The sequence below is a fragment of the Sphaerodactylus townsendi genome, linkage group LG03, assembly GCF_021028975.2.
Source record: "Sphaerodactylus townsendi isolate TG3544 linkage group LG03, MPM_Stown_v2.3, whole genome shotgun sequence".
Classification (NCBI taxonomy): domain Eukaryota; kingdom Metazoa; phylum Chordata; class Lepidosauria; order Squamata; family Sphaerodactylidae; genus Sphaerodactylus; species Sphaerodactylus townsendi.
The window spans coordinates 63130060-63155871 of record NC_059427.1 but is presented as its reverse complement, the minus strand read 5'-3'; the positions used below and the strand labels follow the sequence as shown (position 1 = coordinate 63155871).

Here is a 25812-nt window from a genome sequence, read left to right as displayed (position 1 = left end):
AGGTTTAGTGAAGTTTGGTTCAAGGGGTCCAAAGTTATGGACCCTCAAAATATAGCCCCATCTACTATGAGCTCCCATTGGAAACAATGGGGGATGGGAGCACCCACTTTGGGGATCCATAACTTTGGACCCCCTAAACCAAACTTTACCAAACTTGGCTGGTATCATCAGGAGTGTCTCCTGATGATACCCCGAAATTTAGGTGCCGTTAGCCTAAAAACTGTGCTGAAAAACTTGACTTATACACAAGCATATACAGTAAATGTTTCTCCATATTGTCTGTAACTGGGCAATATCTTTCCTACTGTGAGAATAACAGGGAAAAAATGTTCCTATGAGAGAATTGTTCCTAGTATATTTGCTGGCTCAAGCTCAGGCATTAAATATATACACTGATAAATACACTGACAAGAATTAGGTCACACCTTCATTACCTTTCTCCTTTTAATAACAGGCTATTTTCATAGGAAAAACATGTTCTAACAAACTGAAAAATGATCAATAAATGGATGTATGTCTTAAAATTCTTATTACTAATACTTATTTTTCATTTTGGGGTCCTAGAGAATTCCATTGCTTTCATTCCAGATGACGCTTTCAATGGGATTCCTAATTTGGAAAGGATTGATCTCCGTAAAAACAATATCAGTTCTTCAGGCATAGGTCCACAAGCATTTAAAGTAAGAAAATTAACAATACCCAAGCTGTAGTGAACTACAGTAAATCTTATTGTTAATGTATCTCAATTTAGTTCAGTACTCCTTGGTGGAAATCCAAGTGTTTTTAAACTGCTTATGAAATCTCTGCTGTTAATATAATACACAAATGTTGATTGAAAAAAAATTATAAACTACTTTTCTCAAAATGAGTGAGTCCAGCTGGCCCTTGTTAACATTTTTTTTGTAGAACAATGCAAGTTATCCCCAGATTTAGGGAGTACCTGCATGACTTGAAGGATCACCTCACTTTCTTCTCCCACACAATTTCCTCTTTCCCTTCTCTGAAATCTCCTCTTTCCTGCTTTCTTCTCTTCTTCCCACACACTACCTTTATCTGCCATCTTGTTTATCGTTTTCTGTGAGCCTCTCTCAGAAAAATTCTACATAGTTCTAGCCACTAGCATGATGGGAAACCTGCAAGAAATCTGCAAGGCTCCTCACAGATGTTTCTCTGGATTGGGTTCATGTCAAGTGAAGTGGTCAGTTATCTTGGCTTAGAGTAGACCAAAGAAGACATTAGTGGGAGTGTTAACCAGGGGTGGTGAATTGGTGAATCCAATTTTTTTTCCCAAAAGACCAGGCTATTTGGCAGAGTCAAATTGGCCTGGACCTGAAATGGCTGAATATGTTTCAGCTTTTTTTAGCAGAGAGGGGAGCTCTTGGCTTTCTGCAAGCAACCGCCCCTCCCCCCACTGATCACAAAGTTGGTTGCTAGCTTTGGAATTAGAGAGGGAGCAGGGTTGCTTAAAGAGAATGGAATGCAAGCAACCCCCACCCATTGCCTCCCCAATCCCAAAGCCAGTTGCCAGTTTTGGACTGGAGAGGGAGCTGTGATTCTTACAGAGCAAAGTACTCCATTCTCTGCAAGCAACTCTCCCTCTGGAGGGGGAGAGGGAGAAGTTCTTCCCACCACTGTTTCTCAAGTCCATGTGGACTTGAGAAACAATGGTGAGGAGAACTGAAATTTTTCAGATTCAGGTTTTTACAACATGGACACATTCGGTAAAATGACAAATAAAGCCAATGGGTATTGGCTGTACTGAACATTTCTAGGTTTTAAAATTTGAACCTGACATTTTCTGAGCTCAACTGTTTGTGCTCAGCATTAGTGTTAACTTGAGTAATATTCCAAGTACACCTAGTGAGGATTGCTGCCTAAACTAGTTATTGGTGGACAATCTAGTGTTTCAATTAAGCTTCTACTTGTGCTTTTTATCCTTGCAATTGTGATTTACATGAAAGCAGAATCTACATTTATCCATTACTAATTTTATTATTCAGTGGCAAGTTTTTTACCGATTTAAAGGAAAAAAATTAACATTCACCACAATATATATATATATCTCCTATTACGTGTACGCAGTCCATGGGTTTATCTGATGTAGAATAAATGGTTTTCATCAAGCAAACATCCACATCAAACAAATATTGGAACAAATATTCTAAGAAACGAATTTCAAGTATATTTTTTCATGTTTCAAAATTGAATATTTTCCTCTGATCCAGATTTTGAAGAATTTGAAACGTTTATATCTGGATGAAAATTCTCTAGCACACATTCCACCTGGTTTGCCATCAACTTTAGAAGAACTTAAAATAAACGAAAACCAACTACATGCAATAGATGAATACAGTTTTCAAGGTATTTCATAAATATAACTTTAAGTATATAATTGAAGCAAAAAATATTAAGTCCTGAAACACAAATTGGAAAAATCCTAGGGAAAAACTTTTTGAGGATCACTAACAATAATTCTTTTTCAATGAGTTAACATGTTCAGGACAAAGTTTATGCAGTAAAAATTTGTTTTTGGTGTAAGATAATTGTATATAAGGCAAAATGTCTACATAAGAATCTAAAATATTAGATAATTCTTACGTAAAATGTAGCCATGCAACATGACTGTTAAGTTCTTAAGCAGCCCAAAGGAGAGCGGCAAGTACAACTGTCCTCTTTCTCAGCTATTTTAAGTAGGTGTGCTAAATGCTTAATTCCTTTCCTCCCAAATTTAATATAAACATAGAGTTTGGAATACAAATTGTCATAAAAGTATGTGTTGGAGGTATAATACATCACCCTTACTTTCATACGCTAGTCACACAGAATTACATGAACTGCTGCAAGAACTTGAGAGGCAATGTTTTTAATATGCAGTATACTTGCCCACCATCATTCCATTAAAACGGTAATGCTAAAATGAAGTTCTGGATTTGTAATGTAGTAGTGGTAGCAGCAGTGGCAGCTCAGCACTACTCCAGTAGTTTCCTATTCAAATAATTTATCAGGTCCACAACCACTTCAACACTTGGGTAAAGATCAGGCAGGGCAAGACAATAATACTAAGAGTAAAGACTTGCTGTCCTTGATAAAGAAAAATACTTCCATTATTTGAATACAGCGAAGGCCCAATTGAGTTTTAAAAACGGATGTATATTTTCTGTACTTTACAGATCCATGGCATAAAATAAAGTTATATTCTGCATAAATCTGAATTTGGGCAGCCCAATCCAGAGTGGGGATGGGAAGGATCCATCTTTGTAGCCGGTGCAGCCCTGCCCCAGTGTAAGTGCCCAAATCACCAGTGCAAAAGGGGAGACTTTGGTGGCTGAGCACCACGCGGCTCCACTGCACCTGATCCACTGTTCATTCCTAGGCCCACCAGAACAGAGAGCTGTGTCATGTGGCCAGGGGCCTCCTTGGAGCAGGCCGGGGTGGAGCTGACTTTAGTCGGCTTCCACTGCCGGCCCAGCGCCTGTGTACCGACAGAGCTAGTGTTTGTCATAGCATATCTTAGTTATCCCTGTGGGATTTTTTTTCTGGATTTTTTTTCTTTGGGGGCTTCCCATGCTGCCGGGAAGCCCTTTGGAGGGGGTGGGGCAGTGCTGGAGAGGCACCATCCCTGCCCGAGTCTGATACCCTAACCACTATACTAAACTGGATTAGTTAATAAAATGTTGGGTTAGACTTGGGGAAAAACACATTCAGTTCCTTGTTGACTATAAATCTAATCCAAGCCAATCTTTCTCCAATCATGTGACGACGATAAAGTACATCCCAATACTGCATTACTGTTGTTTCTCTGATTATTTTATTTTCTAAAGATTTAAAAAACTTAGTGACACTGGAATTGGAAGGCAACAAACTTAGCGAAGCAAATGTCAATCCTTTAGCATTTCAACCTTTGAAAAGCTTGTCTTATTTGCGTCTTGGGCGGAACAAATATAGGACTATTCCTCAGGGCCTTCCCCATTCAATTGAGGTAAGATTTCTTTTGTAAAAAAATGTTATGACTATGTCTCATGTAACACTTAAGCTGTTATCCTAAGTACACTTATTGATCAAAAATAGCCAATATTCTAAGGAGCACAGAATTTTACGGTTAAACCAAAGGATAACTTCAGGCATTTTCCAATTTCAAGAAACTAGATCTGTGAAGAAGTAGTATTTTCATTTTCCCCACTTTTGGCATTACTTATGAACAGGAAACTTGTCCCCCGACACCATACATTTGGAACACCTGAATTTTAAGCAGTTTTGCATGGAAGAACTTTTACCTTCTTCTATGTAATGTACAAAGCAGCTTAATAATACATAATACATTAAAATAATTGACTGAAGATTAATGTATTGAATTTCTCCCCATGTGTTCTTCTTCACCCATATGTTCAAAAAGGAACTTTACCTGGATAATAATCAAATTGAAGAAATTACAGAAATGTGCTTTAACCGTACAAAAAATCTAAACATAATTGTTTTAAGGCACAACAAATTAGAAGAAAGCAGAATAGCACCTTTAGCATGGATCAATCATGAGTAAGTGGAAAGTATACTATTTTATTTTTATATTAATACGGAGTTAAATTATGTCAAAAGCTGCACCTTACAGAAGAAAGGAATCATTTGGAGGTATTGTTTGGTATTGATGCCCTGACATGCTAAACCTTTGGCACTTGCAAAAGGAAATGTTCTTATGATGAATTACCATATTTACACAAAAAAAGAAAACTACCCTTAATTTTAAGACTATACAGCGCCTTTTCCACATATGCCATTTACAACGTTTTTAGGCTGGAAATAAAACGTTTTCTCCATGGAGTTCTATTCTGTCTCCCCCCCCCCCCCTTTGATTTTGGAAATGTTTCCAAAACTCTTTTTTTCCACAGTATCTGAAAACACTGTCCGAGATATGTGGGTATTAGGAATTTCTCTCCTGGGCGGGTCCTAGACAAATCTGAAAGGGACTCCGACAACTCTGTTGTGGAGCTTTTGTTAAATAATACAAATGCCGTGCTCTTGGAAAAAGTAGCAAAATTTCTTTTACAAGTGACAGAACTTTCTAAGTAACATCCAATGCTAGATACAGTTTCTCTGTCTGTGCTTTGAATGTACTTTTGATTTGTACCTCAGAAATGTCTGTAACGCTCTGGAGCCTATTTTATATGCCTAATAAAGGTGGTTGTTGTTGTTGTTGCTGATGTTGTGTAACATTAAAGGATCGTGAACTGTCCAGATTTGTCCAGCTAGGCTCCAGGTTAGCCTACAACTACCTAAGACCCCCACTGCACGTTCCACAGCCATCTTTCCCCTTTGTCACAAAAGCTTGATTTCCAGTCAGAGGGCATACGGTCAGGCTGCTACAGTGCTTCATGCTGCTTACAACCTCACTTTCTGGTTTCAGATGGCATGAGCTAAAACAACACTCGGGTCCTTTCAGGAATCTCAGCTGTAAATTTCTCCTTCGATAGAATGGCAAAAAAGCATGAGATTCTCTGACAGATCAGCTCTTCTGCATTCTTGCCCTTAAAAAAGCACAAATGGAAGAATAGGAGACTGGAGAATGTCTAGAGGCGTGGATGACAGGGTAACCATCTTCCTTGAAACACAAATCTACAACAACACCTCACTGTTCTATCCATTATGAATGAATAAATTATTACCCAAAGGATATTTTCACATCACCTCTTACCTGTTTCATTCATTAATTTAAAATATTTGCTTGCTTTTCTTTAGAGGATCTCAGGACAAAAGCAAGTAAAAACATAAAAACAACATTATAAAACAAATATTAAAATTGGTATTAAAAAACATTTTAAGCCCAATTTAAAAAGTACATGATACCCACCATTCACCAGCAGGTGTTCATCCTCTGTTTAGGCTCAGACTGCCCCAAAAGCTTTTCACAAGAGCTCTATTTTGTAGCCTCAATGGAAACACAGGAAGGTGGCAGCCCCCTCCCTGCAACCTCTTCCAGGAGGCTTTTCCAGAGACATGGATTAGCTACTGAAAAGACTTGAACATGGACTGTTGCCAAATATGCTTTTTAGACCCAGGAGATACTGACTGTACAGCCTGATGGGAAGAACAAAGATGCTGCATGGGAAATGTGGGAAATGGCAGGAGATGCTGATGACTGAACCTGGATGCTTCTGCACCCATGAGCAGAAATGACCCCCTGTACTCTTACTTATGTGTACCTTTTTGTTTTCTTAATTTTAGGAACTTGGAGTCGATTGATCTCTCGTACAATAAATTATATCATGTTCCATCCTATCTGCCAAAGTCACTTTTGCATCTTGTACTCATAGGAAACCAAATTGACAGAATTCCTGGGTTTGTATTTGGACACATGAAGCCAGGGCTGGAATATCTGTATCTTTCATATAACAAACTGGATGATCATAGTATTGATCCTGTATCATTCTATGGGGCCTATCATTCTCTAAGGGAAATCTTCTTAGATCACAACCTGCTGAAGTCTGTGCCACTTGGAATTGCAGAAATGAAGTCATTAACTTTTCTAAGGCTCAACAACAACAAACTAAGGTAATAAAATCTGCAAAATATGAATTAATTTAGTTGTTCACACATACTAAATATATTATTGCCTTTCTTCACATTTTATTTATTTATTTATTATATTTATATACCGCCCTCCCCGAAGGCTCATGCAGAATAGATTCTAGTTTATTAAATTATGTTCATTTCTTTAACTGTACTTTAACAGTTCCATCATAAGAGGAGTTGCAGACTTCTAAGTCCACTGAAGACTTGTTAAGGTCATCGTGAACAGCTAGGGTAATTTACCTGATGCTATAAAAACTATGAGATCATTTATGTCCTATAAAAAAACCTCAGTGAAGAACCTCCTTACTGTTTACTTAGGTTATAGAACTGTGATAGGTGAACAGCTATATGTGGTTCCTGAGCATAGCTGGATAGCCCCTTAGCAGCTAGCTGAAAAATGTTGGGGTAGTGGAATGTCAGATGTACTTTACACATTTCCTTAGGAAGAGAGAAGATATGGGAGTTGGAAATGTTATTCAGAAAAAATGTATATTAAAAATACTAGATTTTGTTTATAATGGCCTCGTTTGTGAATCACAGACAATAATGGTAGCCAAAAGTGACAGTTTATTCTTCCACTGACAAATTTGGTGGAAAATTTTATTTTCAATTACACAAAATCATACATCAAGCAACTAAGAATGTTATAAAGCACAATCTCATCAGGCCTTGGAGATTAAGCAGGTTAGTATTTGGATGGGAGACCATAAAGGAAGTCCAGGATTGCTATGCAAATGAAGGCAATGTCACACCACCTCATTTTGAAGACCCTATAGGTCACCGTAAGTTGGCTGTGACTTGAGGGCACTTTACACTTTACTCTCGGGGAGAGGTGATCCTAGATCTAATTCTATGTGGGACCCAGGACCTGGTGCGGGAAGTCAGTGTTGTGAGCCGATAGGGAACAGCGACCACAATTCTGTCAGATTCAGTATCTCTGCATGTGAACAAGTGACAACTACTAATGTAGTTAAATTTGCCTTCAGAAAGGGAAATTTCTCAAAGATGAGGGGGATAGTGCGCAGGAAGCTGAAAGGGAAAATCAAGAGAGTCAAAACTGTCCAAGGTGCTTGGAGGTTATTTAAAAACACAGTCTTAAAAGCTCAGCTGGAATGTGTTCCGCAGGTTAGGAAAGGCAGCGCCCAGTCCAAAAGAAAGCCCCCATGGTTAACAAGGGAGGTTGAGGAAATTATTAGGAAAAAAAAGATGTCTTTTAGAAAATGGAAGTCCAACTTAACTGATGAAGAATACCAGAGAGAACACAAATGGTGGTAAAAGAGAAGCAAGTTAGCTGTAAGGGAGGCAAAAAAGGATTATGAGGAACGCATGGCTGCGAATATCAAGACCAGCAACAAACAGTTCTTCAAGTACATTAAAAGCAGGAAGCCAGCTAGGGAAGCGGTAGGCCCGTTAGATGATAAAGGAACAAAAGATGTGCTAAAAGATGACAGGGAAATTGCAGAGAAGCTGAATGAACTCTTTGCATCTGTCTTCACCCAAGAGGAGGTGAGGAACATTCCTGCACCTGAACCAAGCTTCTTAGGAGGTGAATCCGGGGAACTAGCAAAGATAGTGGTAGACAAGGAAGAAGTTCTGGCAGCCATTGGTAAACTAAATGCTACCAAATCCCCTGGCCCAGATTGCATTCATCCAAGAGTTCTTAAAGAGCTCAAGCATGAAATTGCTGATCTTCGCACTTTAATATGCAACTTATCCCTGAAATCTGCCTCCATCCCTGAAGACTGGAAGATGGCCAATGTCACACCAATCTTTAAGAAAGGGTCTAGGGAGGACCCAGGAAATTACAGGCCAGTCAGTTTGACATCTGTCCCTGGTAAATTAGTAGAATCTATCATTAAAGATAACATTATTAAACATGTAGAAAAGCAAGACCTGCTGAGGAAGAGTCAGCATGGCTTTTGCAGAGGCAAGTCCTGTCTTACAAACTTACTAGAGTTCTTTGAGGGTGTAAACAGGCATGTGGATAAGGGGGAACCAGTGGACATTGTCTACTTGGATTTCCAAAAGGCTTTTGACAAAGTTCCTCACCAGAGACTGTTGAGAAAACTCAGCAATGAAGGAATAAGAGGGGAAGTCCTCCTATGGATTAAAAACTGGTTGAGGAACAGGAAACAAAGGGTGGGTATAAATGGGAAGTTCTCACAATGGAGAGATGTAGGGAGTGGTGTCCCCCAAGGATCCGTTTTGAGACCTGTGCTCTTTAACTTATTCATAAATGACCTGGAAGTAGAGGTGGGTAACGTGGTGGCCAAGTTTGCAGATGATACCAAATTATGTAGGGTGGTGAGAACCACAAAGGATTGCGAAGAGCTCCAAGCAGACCTTGATAAATTAGGTGATTGGGCTAAGAAATGGCAAATGCAGTTCAATGTAGCAAAATGCAAAGTGATGCATGTAGGGGCAAAGAATCCAAACTTCACATACACGCTACAAGGGTCAGTGCTATCAGTCACACACCAGGAAAGGGATTTGGGCGTCTTAGTTGATAGTTCCATGGGAATGTCAACTCAATGCATGGCAGCTGTGAAAAAGGCAAACTCTATGCTGGGGATAATTAGGAAAGGAGTTGATAATAAAACTGCAAGGATTGTCATGCCCTTATATAAAGCCGTGGTGCGACTGCACTTGGAGTACTGTGTTCAGTTCAGGTCGCAACATCTCAAAAAGGATATTGAAGAGATAGAAAAAGTGCAGAGAAGGGCAACGAGGATGATTGAAGGATTGGAGCACCTTCCTTATGAGGAGAGGCTGCAGCGTTTGGGACTCTTTAGTTTGGAGAGGAGACGTCTGAGGGGGGATATAATTGAAGTCTATAAAATTATGCATGGGGTAGAAAATGTTGACAGAGAGAAATTTTTCTCTCTTTCTCACAATACTAGAACCAGGGGGCATTCATTGAAAATGCTGGGGGGAAGAATTAGGACTAATAAAAGGAAACACTTCTTCACACAACGTGTGATTGGTGTTTGGAATATGCTGCCACAGGAGGTGGTGAATGGCCACTAACCTGGATCGCTTTAAAAAGGGCTTGGACAGATTTATGGAGAAGTCGATCTATGGCTACCAATCTTGATCCTCCTTGATCTTAGATTGCAAATGCCTTAGCAGACCAGGTGCTCAGGAGCAGCAGCAGCAGAAGGCCATTGCTTTCACCTCCTGCACGTGAGCTCCCAAAGGCACCTGGTGGGCCACTGCGAGTAGCAGAGTGCTGGACTAGATGGACTCTGGTCTGATCCAGCAGGCTAGTTCTTATGTACACACATATGCACGCATATTCAAAGTATTCAAAGTTTATGTGAAGAACAAGTTAACCATCTTTATCAAATGTAAAATTAATACAAACATGTTTTATCAAAATAAATGATTCATGAATCTTATATCTCATATGTAACAAAACACAAACATAAAAAGTATTATTGCTGTTTTAAAAAGATGACCAGATAATAATTTGGCCTGTACAATCTTTTTGACGAATTAGTACAAGAGTAAATTCATATAAAGCTATTTCTGCAGATCAGAAATGAACAACTGTAAACTTTTAAACCAAATCTATCAGAAGTTAAAGAGGAATGCTGAAAAATTACATTTGCTGGTCAGTAGGACGTTTTGGGAATGGAGCTTGCAACCCTGGCCCATCTCCCCAAACTGTCTTCTCAAAGAATTCTCCTGACTTTCTGCCATCGAATAGTGGTTCAGTCATAGTAAATTTCAGGCAGTTCTCATGCAGTAATGGGTTCAATACCATTTTTTTCTCCCACACTTGGGCAACTAGGTAATTACATCTCAAAATTATTTACATTGAGAAGATTGTTGAATCTGAGATGCTGTGTGATCAAATTCTATCAAATTCTATCTTCATTAATTATGTTTTTTTCCTTATGGGTTTGAAAAAGGAAAGTTTAATGACATGATTAAGAGACTAAGAATATACAGAAGGCATCATAATTACTTCACCAGTTACTGCACTATAAATTACTTCTTGTCATGACCCCATCTGTGACTACTTAAATCTGGAAATTGGGGCCATGGTCAGACAAGACATATGTTTCAAAGAAAATGTCCCAGAAAAGCCCCAGGTTGGCATAAAAATCTAAAATCTTAAAAAATCTGAAATCTTAAAAAAAATGAATTGAAGCAGCAGCTATAGCTTTAAGGAAAACACATGTTGTCAGTAGCAGTTGCTAGACAACAACAAGAGGGCTGTTTTGACCTTTGGGGGAGGACTCGTTTGTGTCAGGCCTGACAACAAACACCTAGAGACTTGCTACAATGTGACTTGCACAGCACAACCAGGTCTGGCTACTTGCTACTGTTTAATACCCCTCCCCCATGATAGCCAGTGTGTTGAAGTGATTAAGAGTGTCAGCCTAAGATCTGCAAGACGCACTCTGCCATGGAAGCTCAGAGCCAATTTTGGACGAGTCACACCATCTCAGCCTAACCTATCTCACTGGGTTATTGTAATGATAAAATGGAGGAAAGGAGAATGACATAAGCTGCTTTGGATTCACAATGTAGAGAAAGGTAGGCCATAAATAAAGCTGAAGACTGGGGGACATAAGAACATAAGAACTAGCCTGCTGGATCAGACCAGAGTCCATCTAGTCCAGCACTCTGCTACTCACAGTGGCCCACCAGGTGCCTTTGGGAGCTCACATGCAGGATGTGAAAGCAATGGCCTTCTGCTGCTGCTGCTCCTGAGCACCTGGTCTGCTAAGGCATTTGCAATCTAAGATCAAGGAGGATCAAGATTGGTAGCCATAGATCGACTTCTCCATAAATCTGTCCAAGCCCTTTTTAAAGCGATCCAGGTTAGTGGCCATTCACCACCTCCTGTGGCAGCATATTCCAAACACCAATCACACGTTGTGTGAAGAAGTGTTTCCTTTTATTAGTCCTAATTCTTCCCCCCAGCATTTTCAATGAATGCCCCCTGGTTCTAGTATTGTGAGAAAGAGAGAAAAATTTCTCTCTGTCAACATTTTCTACCCCATGCATAATTTTATAGACTTCAATCATATCCCCCCTCAGATGTCTCCTCTCCAAAGAGTCCCAAACGCTGCAGTCTCTCCTCATAAGGAAGGTGCTCCAATCCTTCAATCATCCTCGTTGCCCTTCTCTGCACTTTTTCTATCTGTCAGATAAAAGAGTTTGGTGAGTGGGAAGCATGAAAAGGAAAGAGGATACAGGGGATGCCAGCAGAAGAAAAGGCGACATAGCATAGGGAAGGAAATACAGGGAGAAATGAAGTAACACTCCTCCTCACTCACACAGATGCTTGCAGGTTCCCCATTGTGCAACTGGGCCCAGCCTTACAGCCGAAACTCCACAATTCAAGCATAGTTTTTCTGGGTTGAGGCTGCCAGGGAAGGGAAAGAGGTAAAACTGAAGACAGGGAGGGGGCAGATAACAGTGAGTGCAAAGGAGAGAAGGAAGTAGAAAAAGCAGGGAGGTACGATGGCTTTCATGAAAGAGAAAGAGGAAACAGTGGGGGTGGGACAACGAGATGCCACCACTCATCCTTGCAGGTCTGTGATTGTTTTAGTCTCAATACAGTTACCAATCCAATTATCAAAGGATAATTCTGTTCGTTATTACAGAGTGTTTCTTTTTTAACGTCTCTTGGCTCATACAAGGTAAACATAGTCATGAGACTGTTTGTTTAATTCTATGCACACAAACTTCAAGCTAACTTGGGGATTCCTTATGAGCATCCACTTTGTAACTGGGCCAGCCACAGTGCACTGTTACAGGACACTGATTTTTTTAAAAAACAACAACTCACAAGCCTGAAGTTTCTCTCCCCGGTTTATGTGTCATATATTGAAGACCAGTTTTTCTGCACTTTCTAAACAGTTGCCACTTTTACAATGAGCTGCAAGGACAGAGGACATTTATTATTGAAAGGATATATATATATATAGTTTTTCCACTTAATTGTTTCCTTTGTGGTTTTACAGGTCAGTTCCAACAGAGCGCATCTGTAAAACTAGGTTTAATCATGAGGACCATGAAGATGATGATGATGATGAGAGTGAAGAGGAACATGATTATGAAGATTCACAGCTAGAGTACCTTCATCTTGAATACAACTATATCAATACAAGAGACTTATCACCATATGCCTTTTCATGTGTAAGATCATATTCTAGTGTGATTCTGAAACCACAGCTCAAATAATAAACCCAAAAATACAGAACTTATTTTAAATACATAAATAAGAATATTTTTTCTTTTACCACCAACAACAATAACAAAACTGCCTATTATAAAAAATGTCTGAATACAATCATTACACAATATTATTTATTTTTAATTCAGGGCAAGATATAATTTTAAGAAAGTGGCAGCATACACTGGATTTTCACCCTATTATTCAATCCAAGAATAATACTAGTATAAATTTAAATATCAGTGAGGTAAAGAAGCACAATGAAACTGGAATTTGATTAAGTCTTGGCTATGACCATCTATAACGCTGTGCATTACAGAAACAGAACAGACTATTAAATGTGTTCTGAATTAGTTTAAAAATAAAGTCAGTAAATAAACTGGAAATTTTATGTGAAGAATTAAGGCATTATACTACTTAGAATATATGGATTCTTTGAATGGTACATAGTATAACCTTTGCTGTTATTCAGTCCAAATGTAGACTGCTCAGCGAAACCACAATTTTAAAATTGGCTCCATTTTTACTGCAAAATGCAGAATCTCGAAAACACAAATCTGTTACCTAGAACGTACAAGAAAAGTATTATTTGATTTAATAGTAAAAAATTTCACTTATCAGGCATCACTGTGAAACCTGCAGCTATATACATTTTCTCGGAGCTGCACAGTTTCTAGCTTGAATTTCAGACTTTCTCAGAATTTCCTCTAATGTACAATTAAGACAATAGATCAGATACTGCCACTATATGAACAGAAAGGAACTATACTGAAAAATTCAAGTAAATGACAGTATGTCAAACAAAAGGAAACATTCTTGACAGGGACATAGGTATAGATTTTTAATGGGGTGGGTTCGGGGCAATTCCCCCACGCAGGGCCATGTCTACCCAACCCGGGGGCATGGCCATGCCTACCCAAGCCCCACCTCCAGCCTCAGTGCTTATAGAAGCAGCTTTTCGAGGTCAGGGATGGCAGACTCCCCCGCCCCCTGCCCCGCCCCCCACCGGCTGGACTCCCAGCTGGCAGCCCCTTCTGCCCTCCCCTCTGGGCAGAGGCGTAACTAGGAAAAATGGAGTGCAAAAACTGAAGTTTTGCGCTCCCCCCATGGGCGGCCACTGTGATGCTGGAATCTACCCCCAAACAGCATCATTTTCAATGGTGTTTAAACTAGGGAGCCCAGATCCTCCTTTTAAATCCACCTTAAAGGGAGAATCTGGGGCCCCCAGTTAAAACAACATTGAAAGTGATGCTGTTTTGGGGTGGATTATCCCCCATCCTGAAACAGCATCACTTTCAAAGTTTAAACTGGGGACCTCAGATTCTCCCTGTAAATCCATGCCGAAGGGGGTGGATATAAAAGGAGAATCTGGGGAAATTCGGGGGGTGCCTGCTGTCAGGAGTGCAATTGTTAAGTTAGCAGCACCAAACTTTCAGGGTACCTTTAGGAGACTCTCCTGATGATACTACCCAGGTTTGGTGAAGTTTGGTTCAGGGAGTCCAATGTTATGGACTCTCAAAGGGAAAACCCCTATCTCCTATTAGCTCCCATTGGAAACAATGGGGGATGGGGCATCCCCTTTGGGAGGAGGAGAAGGAAGGAAGCTCAGAACTAAGATTCAACACTGTCCTTTTAAGCTTTTAAGCCAGACTATTTACAGGCAAGATGGAGATTGGGTCAAAACAGTAAGTAGGCTGTGGTCTTCTCCACCAAGTTTGTTGTCATGCAACTCTTCTTGCAGTAAGAGTCAAACTAGATGAGATGCCACCTCCCAGTTTACATCTTCATTTTGTAGATATGGGGAACACTGCTCCATGAGGGCTCAATTCTGGTTGGGACCACTGCAGCATGGAGGAGGAGGGGTACCTGCTTTCGACTTTCTATTTGCTGATTCACTTTCTACTTTCTATTTGATAACATGCACCTCTGGAACCATTTTGGGTAAAAAAAAAAGCTGGTCTGGGGAGGCAGGAACTTTTCTTCCATCTGCAATGGTCATGACCAGAATTGGGCACCTATAGTGCTCTGAAAGGGTGTTCCCTGACTCCATAGAATGGAGTGGTATCTCCGGGGTGAACCAAAGGACAGTGTCTTGTCTAGTTTGGCCTACAGTTTTCATTCAAGTGCCTATAATTTTACCAAGCATATTAAGTGGGTAACATTCAAGGCAAAAAAAAAAAAAAAGATTTAGACAGCACAGGGCTACCAAAGTAATACATTTTATATATTCAGAATGGATATAACAGTTCTCTTCTTGTGTCATGTTAAATCTCTTAGTGATACAACTTAAAAATGTCATAATTAGAAAGTAATTATAATTTGTACTGTAAACTGCTACAACATACATTAGCTCAGGTCAATCTTTTAACCAAAGTTGCCATGTACTAAAGCTAAATCCTTATGTATGAGGTACATTAGCTGTAACATCTGGTGTATGTTGATGTTTTGTGTTTCTAATGCAATGGAAACGGTACAGAAGAATTTTTTTCACCTTTCAGATGTGCCTATTTTGACATATTAATACTGTCCAAAGCCCCATGATTTGTATTTATCATCACAAAGTTGAAATTTTTAATATCTATAAAAACTGTATATAATTGTTTGACAACAGGAGAAATATTTTACCTGCTATTTAAGGGACTTTATGGATGCAGCATTAACAAATTTGCATGGTTTGCGCAAAATTATCTGTGAGACATTCAGTGGTTCTCTTCATAGCATTAAACTTTCAAGTGGTTGTGTATATAAGCACGTATTAAGCACCAAAAAAATTCTTTTGTTCCTTGTATCAAATATCAGTGTAAACAACATTGCCTAAGTCAATCAAAAATGTTCAACAAAAACAAGCTGATTCAGAAAATCCATCTCCCAGCAAATCTGTATTAACTTAGATGGTGACAAGAACAAATTATATCATTATGATGTAGCAGTAGGATAGCTTTTTCCACTACCGGTAATTCACATTCCAGACACTGGAGGCCATGGAAAGCAGCCATAGGATGACCCAGTTGTTCCAGTAAAACCAGTGCTAGTTCCAACTGTTGAAATCATAATATGCATATTTTCTAAAATAGTTTGATTGGAATAACATTATTCTAAATTTACAGACATATTCCATATTTTGGTTGTTAACGATAAAAAAAGAAGGATAAGTAGCATCCTAGCTCTATCAGCTACTGTCTACCATGCCAGCTTCTATTTCCACTGTTACTTTTTCAAAGAGCCCTAGGGAATGGTGGGAAATTAAATGCATTATTATGAGTTTTCTTTCTGAACTACCCACTGCCAACAGACATTTTGATCTTTGCCATTTTTCCACAAGCATCCTTTCCTAGGTATCTATGTGGTTTCTGATGTACTACAATAGCATACATAGTAGATAGGTGCACTTTAATTTAAGCATAAGCTGAGCATTGTGACACTTGGACAATTATTCAGGAAGAAATGAAAGCTGATTTTAAGCATGATAAAAGAGGATTTATGCGCCACTCACATATTTTGCTTTAGGTGTTATAACTTATGCTTTAAGAGTAGGATATAACCACTCCTTCACACAGCTATCCCGAACGTGCTAGTGCTCAGATCACTGGTAGGTCCATTTAAACATCTCAGCTTATGAGGAATTATCTAGTCAAGCTATGTCCCCCCCCCCCCCAAAAAAGAACGGTATATTCTTGCTTTAAAACCTACTGGAGGTCTCTGTCCCAACAGCAGTTCATTCAGAGCTACCACTGGACTGCAGATAATTTGGCTAAGCCTAGGGAGAAAACTCAGAGAAAGAACTGAAGTGTTTAAATAAAAAAAAAACAGAGTAAGATCTATGGACTGTTAATTGTCATTACACCCACCTTTCTTACAAGAGGTGTCATTACATCCATCTTTCTACTATCTCTTGAAAGGCACTCACAGATGGGCAGAAAGTAAGGTGGAAACTCAAAAAGATTTATGTTAAGCAGGGAACATGTAACAGTGAGTTTATTTTGTGAGCATGTGCAGCTCCTCAGAGAGGACTGGACCCCTGAGGAAAACAGCGCAATTAATCTGGCCTCAGAGATTCCCAATTAGAAAAAGACTAGAAATCTGATATCACAGATTATTATAAGCCAGCAATAAAACAATACACTATCACAGATTTCATCATTTTGAGAAAACATAAAGCATGATTTGACAAATACCAAATGCGCCAAATTTGACTAGCATATTCCAATATTTTACAAAATCAAAGCAAAAAACTAAGAAATTAAGTATACATTTTAAAAACAAAACTGCTACCGGTAGTTTATATATGTATGCTTATAATGGAAATTGTATCAAAGCCTTTGTATGCCATAAATGTTTGATTATAAATATTATATGTCACATATTATGATCGTATGCAAGCACGGAACACTGTCAAATAAAGGTAATTATATTTAAAGATGCATAAAGGGATAAAAATATGTTCACTTGCTAATATGCAGTTTCTTTAAGAAATACATTTCTTACCAATCTTGGTCAGTATAATCAGCCTCAGAACTACAATTCTTGTGTCAAAGGAGAAGAATGATACAAGCTGTTATGCAGAGGCGTAGCTCCAAGGGGGTGGGGCACGACGCACCAGGTGGCCCCCTATGGGGGTGTGGTGTTTCAGAGCAGAGGACGCACGAGTGCACTGGGCGCTTTCCCCCCTTGCTACGCCTCTGCTGTTACGTGGATCCAGTGATCCATGAAAGAATGGATTGCATATCATTCCTGTGACTCCTTTTCCCCCCAGTCCTTTCTGATGTTGAGAAATTTTTTTCCAGGCATTCCAGAACCCATGTGGAAAAACAGCCACATGAGATGAGAGGATGCAGAGGAGAGGGTTGAAATTACTCCCTTCTGTCAATGAATTTCCAAAGACAAAAGAGGCAGAAAGAGTGATTGTTGCCCATTGGCCCTTTTATTTCAGTGTAGTGGTTAAGAGCAGGTGGACTCTAATCTGGAAAACAGTGTTTGATTTCCTGCTCCTGCATATGAGCAGCAGAGTCTTATCTGGTGAACCAGATTTGTCTCTGCACTTCTACATTCCTACGGAGTGACATAGGGCTTGTCATAGGTCTTCAGAACTCTCTCAGTCCCACTTACCTCACAAGGTGCCTGTTGTGGGGAGAGGAAGGGAAAGGAGTTTGTAGGCCTTACAGGACAGAAAGTGGGGCAGGTATAAATCCAAACTCTTCTTCTTCAAATGACCGTTGGCCCACACAGTTCATAAAACTTGAGGAATAAAATGAAACATGTCTTAATCGATTTTTTTGTTTTACATGTTTACATTTTTCATTTGATAACTACGTTCACAGCCAAAATGTAACCGGTTCATAAAGTATAACAGAAATAATAGCTATTTTAATACCATAATAAAATATTTTATGATTGCATACTGTATGAATATATGTATTTACATCAAAAGTACAATAATTCTTAGATTCTTATATACTGCTCAGGACAGTGCATCATCTAATACTGAAGCATGCTTTAAGTGGAAAGAACACGGAGGTTCCTTGATTGTAAAATGACAACTAGAATTTTTTCATAAGCATATCTCTATAACGGTTATTATATTAACTTTGGCTCTGCAGATATGGAAGATGGGGTATTAGAAGATAGCTACTTTATTTCAGAAGAATTGGAGCTGATAGGAAAGAATAGGGCCTCTATTTTTATCTTTTCCTTCTCCTCTTCCTCAGTTTTATTCTTACAATACCCAAGAGAATGAAAGACTGGCTCAAGGTCATCCAGCAAGGTTTTTATGTCATGTGAAATTTGAACTTGGATTTCCCAAATCCTCAAATGTAACCTGTACATTACCCATACTCTCAGGGTGTTAGGTCTTGGACCTTTAGTCAATAAACAGACTCTGGATTCTTGATCAGTTGTGTTTATTGAAAGGCAACGAAGTACGCAGTTTGAGAAAGCCAGTTCTGCCAGACCTAGCTTTCATGAACCCCTTTATTCCCAGCAAGTCCCCCTCCCATTTTCCCAAAGAATATGTGAAAAGAGTTATTTTGGAGTTTAGGTGCCCCACAGAGGCAGAGAGAGGGGAAACTGCACCTGGGGCGTGTGCATGCCCTGCACCCGTCGCAGCACCGCCAGCCCCAGAACATCCCCTCCACAATCCGGCCATGCCTCCCCCGCGACTCCGCCTGGGGCATTGTGCTTCCCGCCCTGTGGGCGCTACGCCACTGGCGCCCCAATGCTGGCGATAGAGACAGATACAGTCACCTGGCTCGCATATCCCCATAGGGCAACAGAAACATCCTATTTTCCCTTGGGAGGACACACCAGGGTTAGCCTAGTTATCTACAACCATGTTGAACCATAAAGATCAAGAGAGAAAGAGAGAGGAAATGTCCATTACATATAGCAGGCTGGTTACATATATCTTGCAACAATGACATTGAAGTGAAAGTCACCCTCTGTCACCCAGATACCATCTCTACCAATACAAAGTGTTGCAAAGGCAATAAGCTAGGAATGCCCCTCAATCACCAGGTGCAGTTCCTGACAAAGGGGTATGTTGTTATGATTTGGAATAAAGGCGAACAACTAAGATATTTATAATATTGATATTTACAAACTAAGTTAAGGCAACAGGAGAGGAAGTGGGACTATTTATTTATTTCATTTTTATTCCATCCTTCCTCCTAGGAGCTCAAGATGGCATACTTCAGTCCCCCTTCTTCCATTTTTACCTTGACTATGGGGACTCCAGGAATTGTGACTATAATTAGGTCAACATAAACCAGAAATACTGCTGCTGGACATTTTGTGGTTGGGTCATGGGTTGGATGGCTATATTAGATAATGTTTTTTACAAGAAGGTTTAGAGGATGAGAAACATCTGCATTATGATACTTCACTGCACATTCAATGTAGTATACATATGGACATGCATAGATACTGAAAACTTTTGAACCTAAGCTAGTTCTCCTTCAGGCAAAACAGAAATAAGCTAAAATAAAGTAAGTTTCCACTAAAGCTGTTGAAATTACTTCAGGATTAATTCTGCCCTGCCCAGAAAAAAAAACTGTACTGATGGCAAGAAAACAAATACCTTAGTCATTGACCTCATAAACAGAATGTGGTAACACTTTGTAACTATGTACAGGGACTCAACATTGAAAATATTACTTCTAAAAAGCAGACTAACATTTCAGAAATGTGTAAGCTAATGCTGTTCCTGGTGGACAGGGGACCCACAGGAACAGTGTGACTGGAGAGCTGAAGGTCTGAAGCAGGAGGGGAGAACCAACCCACAGTTTCTCATCAAATGATATTATAAAATTTTCAAGTCCTTAGCCCAAGTCTCCATAATCTTAGAGTACTGTGGAAGGGAAAATTTTGGTTCACAGAAAAAAATTCCAAAATTGTTCTTATTGTCTTTCCACACATACATGAATGCTAGCAAATATTCATGGATGCCCAACTTTCAAGCCTAGATCTGGATCTATTTAGTCTACACGTGCTTCTCTTTTGGCACTGTGCAGGCAGTCCTCTGTTGTGAAGTTTGATTCCTATATTTCTAGGCATACTGGGCTCACTGAAAAAAATATCAGAATCACACAAATGGAAGGGCCTAAAATGAATGGAAGCAAGCTGTAAAGTGGAGGATAGCAGTGAGAAGTATATGCAGAATAAAGAGTCCCAAGCCAGGATTCACAAGTTGGAAATTCACGGTAAATTGACTGTGTGCATGTATGTATGTAAAGAAGAGGGATAGAATGTATAAACAATTGGAAAATATTCCTCTGCCCCAATTCTCCCTCTGCAGGATACTATAAGATTTTGGAGAATAGAGAATTCTAATTCTCTTCTCCGCGGTTCCCCCCACCCCCCCACCCTTTACTTTTACTAACTGTCCTTGATGATCTCTTTCTACTAGATGACACCCAGTAAAATTAATATTTATTAGGGCAATTTGAGGACAATTTTTTTAAAGTACAAACTAGTGTTTTTCTACATGTTAGGAAGTTCTCTATAGATAGAGAATTCTCTGTCTTGCCTGCAGATGGCCAGTTTCAGTACTGTGCAAACACTTAACCAGGAGATTTAGTATTAGACCAAATTTTAATTTAAACATTATTATACATTTTAAATAGAAATCATCAACAGTATAATTTCAAGAAGAAGCCTAAATACTTGATAATATTAGTATCCATACTTGATAATATAAGTATCCATGCTTTGGCAATCAACATCTTAATTATTCAACATGGCTACCCAGCAAAAAGGAAAATATAATGAAAATAAAATAACTGTGTGTTTTCAATAATCATTTTTTAAATTATTATTTTTATTGAAATTTCCAATTGTATAGTTGCATACACAACAAAACTTCTAATAACGTTAAAATATGCATCTATAATACATAGATTTGCTCCAACTTAAAAGTTGCCTTAATACATTAACTTATATTTCAGTCAACCTAGACTTCATCCAATCGCCATAACAAATCACAAAACTTAAATCACATATCGACTACTAGCCTACTATATTATATTAATTCTAACATACACTATACAAATTGTTCTACAAGTAGTTAAGAAAGAAAGGCATGTGAGTTTTACAATATTACACTTATGACAACTTATAACAATTAGTTTAGGATACTTGGAATGTTGTCTCAAAAAAATCTTTCAGTGGTGACCAGTCCTCTTCTGTGTCCTTAAGTTGCAGTTACCCAGTCAATAGATCCAGATCCATGTAAGTCCATAATTTGAAGTGCCAGTCTGTCAAAATGGGTAGCTTCCAATATTTCGCTAGCTCTATGCGGGCTGTTGATGCTATATAAGTTAATAATTTTGAATAACGAGTGAGTTTTTTTATCATTGTATAACCCCAATAGGTACATTTCTGGTAACATTTCAAATTTTATTTTCAAAATTTGATGGTTTTTTTGTGGATTTTTCTCCAAAACTTTTGTACTTTTTTACATGACCACCATGCATGGAAGAAGGAACCAATTGCTTTACGGCATTTCCAGCATAAAGGTAAGTATTTACTATTTATTTTAGATATTTTCAGTGGGGTGATGTACCATCTATGTGTAAGTTTTCCTATATTCTCTCTGATATCCATACACACTACGTTTTTGTATGCATTTTTTGTTTCCACTCTTCTAAAGTTAAATTTTTATTTAGATTTTTACTCCATTCTACCATGCTGGCTTTAATTAATTCCTCCTCAGTGTCCAATATTAGAAGTAATTTGTATATTTTGCTTATCTGTTTTCTTTCTCCCTTATCTAATATTTCATCAAATGTAGTTTGTTTCATAGTAAATCCCCAAATTCGTCCATCTATTTTAAAATACTGATACAATTGTGCATAGGTAAACCATTGGCATGGATTTCCCATTATAGTAATTTGTTCTCTATCTTTAAATGTAATTTGATTATTTTGACAGGTTAGTAATGTTTTGTATGTTAGCCAGTTTATACCTTCGTTTATATCTCTTATTTGTAGTGATTCCATTCGAGATACCCATAATGGAACTCTTCTATAGAAAGAGGTCTTTATATTTGTTCCAGATCCTAATCAGTTGGCGTCTAATATAGTGACTTTCAATAAACATAATTGTTACCCTTCAATTTCTAGATAACATTTCTAAAACAACAGGAGTTTATTTTCCAGGCCATGCAAACATAAAATATTTTTTTTCAAATTACACAAATGCTGCCCAGAAATGCCCACAATATTTTAATGCTTCTGGAAGCAGGAACTAGAGTAGGGTGGTACGTAATACGTGACTGGATTGAAAGCATTCAGTTGATGATGGAAAGTGAAATAGGATGTTCCAAGAATTTAGATTTATTACTGTAAGTTTATAAACTTTGCATGTGATTTTTGATCAAGATGGTGACTATCCTTGACCATTCAGGGGCAGTACAAATAAAATAATTAAAAGCATTTTAAGTGGCTACACCTATCAGTATTTGGTTAGAAGTATCTCCCAACTGGTTTAGATGAGACTTGCTTGAAAATATTCTGAGGGTTAAAGGCAGTGAGTTGGATCCAGTCATTCCTGCACAACAGATCTTCCTCTGTGGAAAAAGGCCTAGAAGAAACATATAATTGGATCCAACCCATGGCTCAGAAGAAGGATTTGAGGAAAGCTGCCTACAAAGATTTCCCTTTTCATAGTTTCCTTAAAGTGTGAGCTTTTTATAGTTGATCCCAAACAGGTTTAATTTTGTCTTAAGTACTGTATGTTCAGGGTCACATCTTAATAGTTACAGATCATTTTGGGTTTTTTTTAGGAACCTCAGCTTGGTCTGAAGAACAATTGAATCAGAATGACTACAACACAATGACTGCCCAACACAAAGGTCTGAAAATATAAAATGCATGGATTTGAATACATCTGAAAATTAAGCTATTAAATGTAATTTAAACAAGCCAGATTTTGGTCATGTCTCCAGAGGTACAATTCCCATTTCCAGTAGGGAAAAGTCCTGCACTAGAAGTGCACTGGATTGTGCATGACCTTTTGAAGAGTGCAGCAGGTAAGCCAAAATAGTACAATTCATTCTACAATTTCAAGCAGTTACATTTGCAGTTTGATTACATAATTTTACATAACAATTATCTTGTGGTGGCCAAACTTACAGTTCATTTTCTGGTGTTCTGACTCCAGCATACTTCACCCCTTCCAAAATTTAAAAAAAAGTTGAATTATTTTACATTGCAGAGATGGAAAAATTATTGGAGAGTATGACCTACTGAAAAACGCTTTGAGTTTGTCTGAAAGGGTTTATGGATTAAAAAACCCAATAAAGCTCCTGTGTGACATCTGTGGTTATGTAAACATTTACATAACTAAAATTTACTTTATCAACAAATGGAATAAGACCAAACACTACCATAGAATAAGGAATTTTCCATAACTAAGCAATACAACAGTGTACTGCTCTTTGAAACAAGCCAGATGATAATTGAAGCCAAAATATACGGCTAGAATGGAGTGTCATGTATTCAAATACCTTGGCCCATTCCCAAAAAAAGAGAGTTTGCACATTCAAGTTATTTTAAATTCACTGAATATGAGTGGAAAATGTCCAGTTAAGAAATTCTCACAGAAGTAGCTTTTAAAAATGGAATCCAAATACATCTGGCTGTTTACAGAAAAGGGATACAAGTATTCTTAGGCATTTTAAAGGTGCATGGTAGTTAATTATATTGCAACATGCCAAGAATTCCCAGTATGGTCCCTTTCTATTGACTAGATGTTACTGCATTACACAAACTATGAAATGCATTTGTGTATTGGCGCTAAGTATTACTATGACTTACTGGAAAACAAAATGGGTTCAGTGTTATTTGTTACCTCAGATGTTATTGATACATGCTATAAATTTCTTCAGGGTGATGTCACTTTTCAACATAATTGTGCTAATATACTATTGTTTCAAAAAATAGAGTTATACTCAAATTTTTCATTAGCTCTATAATTGAGGGTCCTCCTTAGGTAATGTTTTAAAAAACTGGAGAAAAAAGTGTCTCACTGTTTAATTATCTGCAACATTTTAATTAATGAGTTGAAACATAGAAACCTAGGCCCCTTCTGCATACGCAAAATAATGCGTTTTCAAACCACTTTCACAACTGTTTGCAAGTGGATTTTGCTATTCCGCACAGCTTTAAAGAACACTGAAAGCAGTTTGAAAGTGCATTATTCTACATATGCAGAATGAGCCCTTGAGCTGGAAGAGACCTCCAGGGTAACTTAGTTCAACCCCCTGCACAATGCAGGAAATCTACAGCTACCTCCTCCCCACTCTCCAGTAACCCCTGCTCTATGCCCAGAGAAAGGCAAAGAACCTCCAGGATTCCCGGGCCAATCTGGTCTGGAGAAAAATTTCTTCCTGACTCCAAAATGGTGATCAGCATTACTCTGGCATATAAGAAAGGGCCGCAAGAGATTAATGTTGGCTCATCTCTTCTTGCTCTTCTTCTCACAATCCACTGAAACTGGGCAAACAGGTTGGATGAACAGGTATGTGAAATCTTCATCAAACTTGACTATAACACAAAACTGGAAGAGATACATACATGGAGATAAAATTCACAGAATTGAAATTGACATTCAGCACCTCAGAAGATGAAATTCACAGGTTGAAGTGCTGGCTGAAACTAACAATGAAATTCAAAAAAGAAATGCAAAGTTCTGCATGTAGGTAAAAAAAATCACATGCACTGATGTAGGATGTGTATCCATGGCTTGGCAGAAGCACATCAGAAAGAACAAAGGCAATGTGGGGCTGCACATGAAGACCATGTTGATGAAAACTATTTTAGAATTACAGTGAATCACAGAATGTGACTCAGCAGCATGGGCATCTGAAAAGAGACTAAATGTGATTTTAGGCTACAAAAACATAAGCTCAGTATCTGGAAAGGATTTGTTTTTCTGAGGAGGCCAACAAAAATGATTGGCATCTTCAAGAGAAAGGGTTGAATGAAATGGGTATGTTTAGTCTGGAGAAGAAAGACTGTGAGAGGACGCATAGCATTTTTCAAATGTAATCGTCTGTTATGTGGAAGAAAACAGAGACTTGTTTTCTGCTGTTCAAAAGGGTAAGATTAGATCCAACAAGCAGAAACTTACAGGGAGTTGTGGGAGACATTGCATTCCCCGCCCCCTCCACTATTTCATAACTCCCTTTCCTGAAAGCCACTATTGCCTCAACTTTTCGTATTAGTTTTATCATTTTGTGTTTCTTTAGATTTTTTTGTCAACGAGTATATTGGGCTGTGTATGTGGAACTGTGGATTCAAAATCTACTCTGCAACCACTGGCCAGTACACACATCCAACTTGACATACCAAAGGAACTGGCCATATTGAGCAGGACTCTTGATGCCCCTGCACCCTTCAACATCAAACAGTACTTGGGGTGGGTGAGGAACTGAAGGAATTATTAGGAAATCCTACTGCTCAAAGATTTTGTCCTCTGGGATTCTCTAAAATCACAAGGGCTTGCTTAGACTGATTTCCTCCCTTTGGCCGTTTCCGCATGGCCATGATTGGGGTTGGGTC

General features: G+C 38.6%; 2 protein-coding genes across 6 annotated transcripts in view; one reads left to right on the top strand and one right to left on the bottom strand.

The window, feature by feature from the left end:
- ECM2 (extracellular matrix protein 2) overlaps positions 1–13758 on the top strand; it is a 28858-nt gene extending 15100 nt beyond the window's left edge. The window contains exons 5-10 of the mRNA XM_048488026.1: positions 565–680; positions 2226–2361; positions 3822–3979; positions 4394–4533; positions 6217–6543; positions 12546–13758. Of these exons, the coding sequence (XP_048343983.1) occupies positions 565–680; positions 2226–2361; positions 3822–3979; positions 4394–4533; positions 6217–6543; positions 12546–12765 (1097 nt within the window). The 3' untranslated portion in view covers positions 12766–13758. The remainder of the gene's footprint in view (positions 1–564; positions 681–2225; positions 2362–3821; positions 3980–4393; positions 4534–6216; positions 6544–12545) is intronic.
- LOC125428255 (centromere protein P) overlaps positions 1–25812 on the bottom strand; it is a 216178-nt gene that overhangs the window by 71027 nt on the left and 119339 nt on the right. The window lies entirely within an intron of this gene.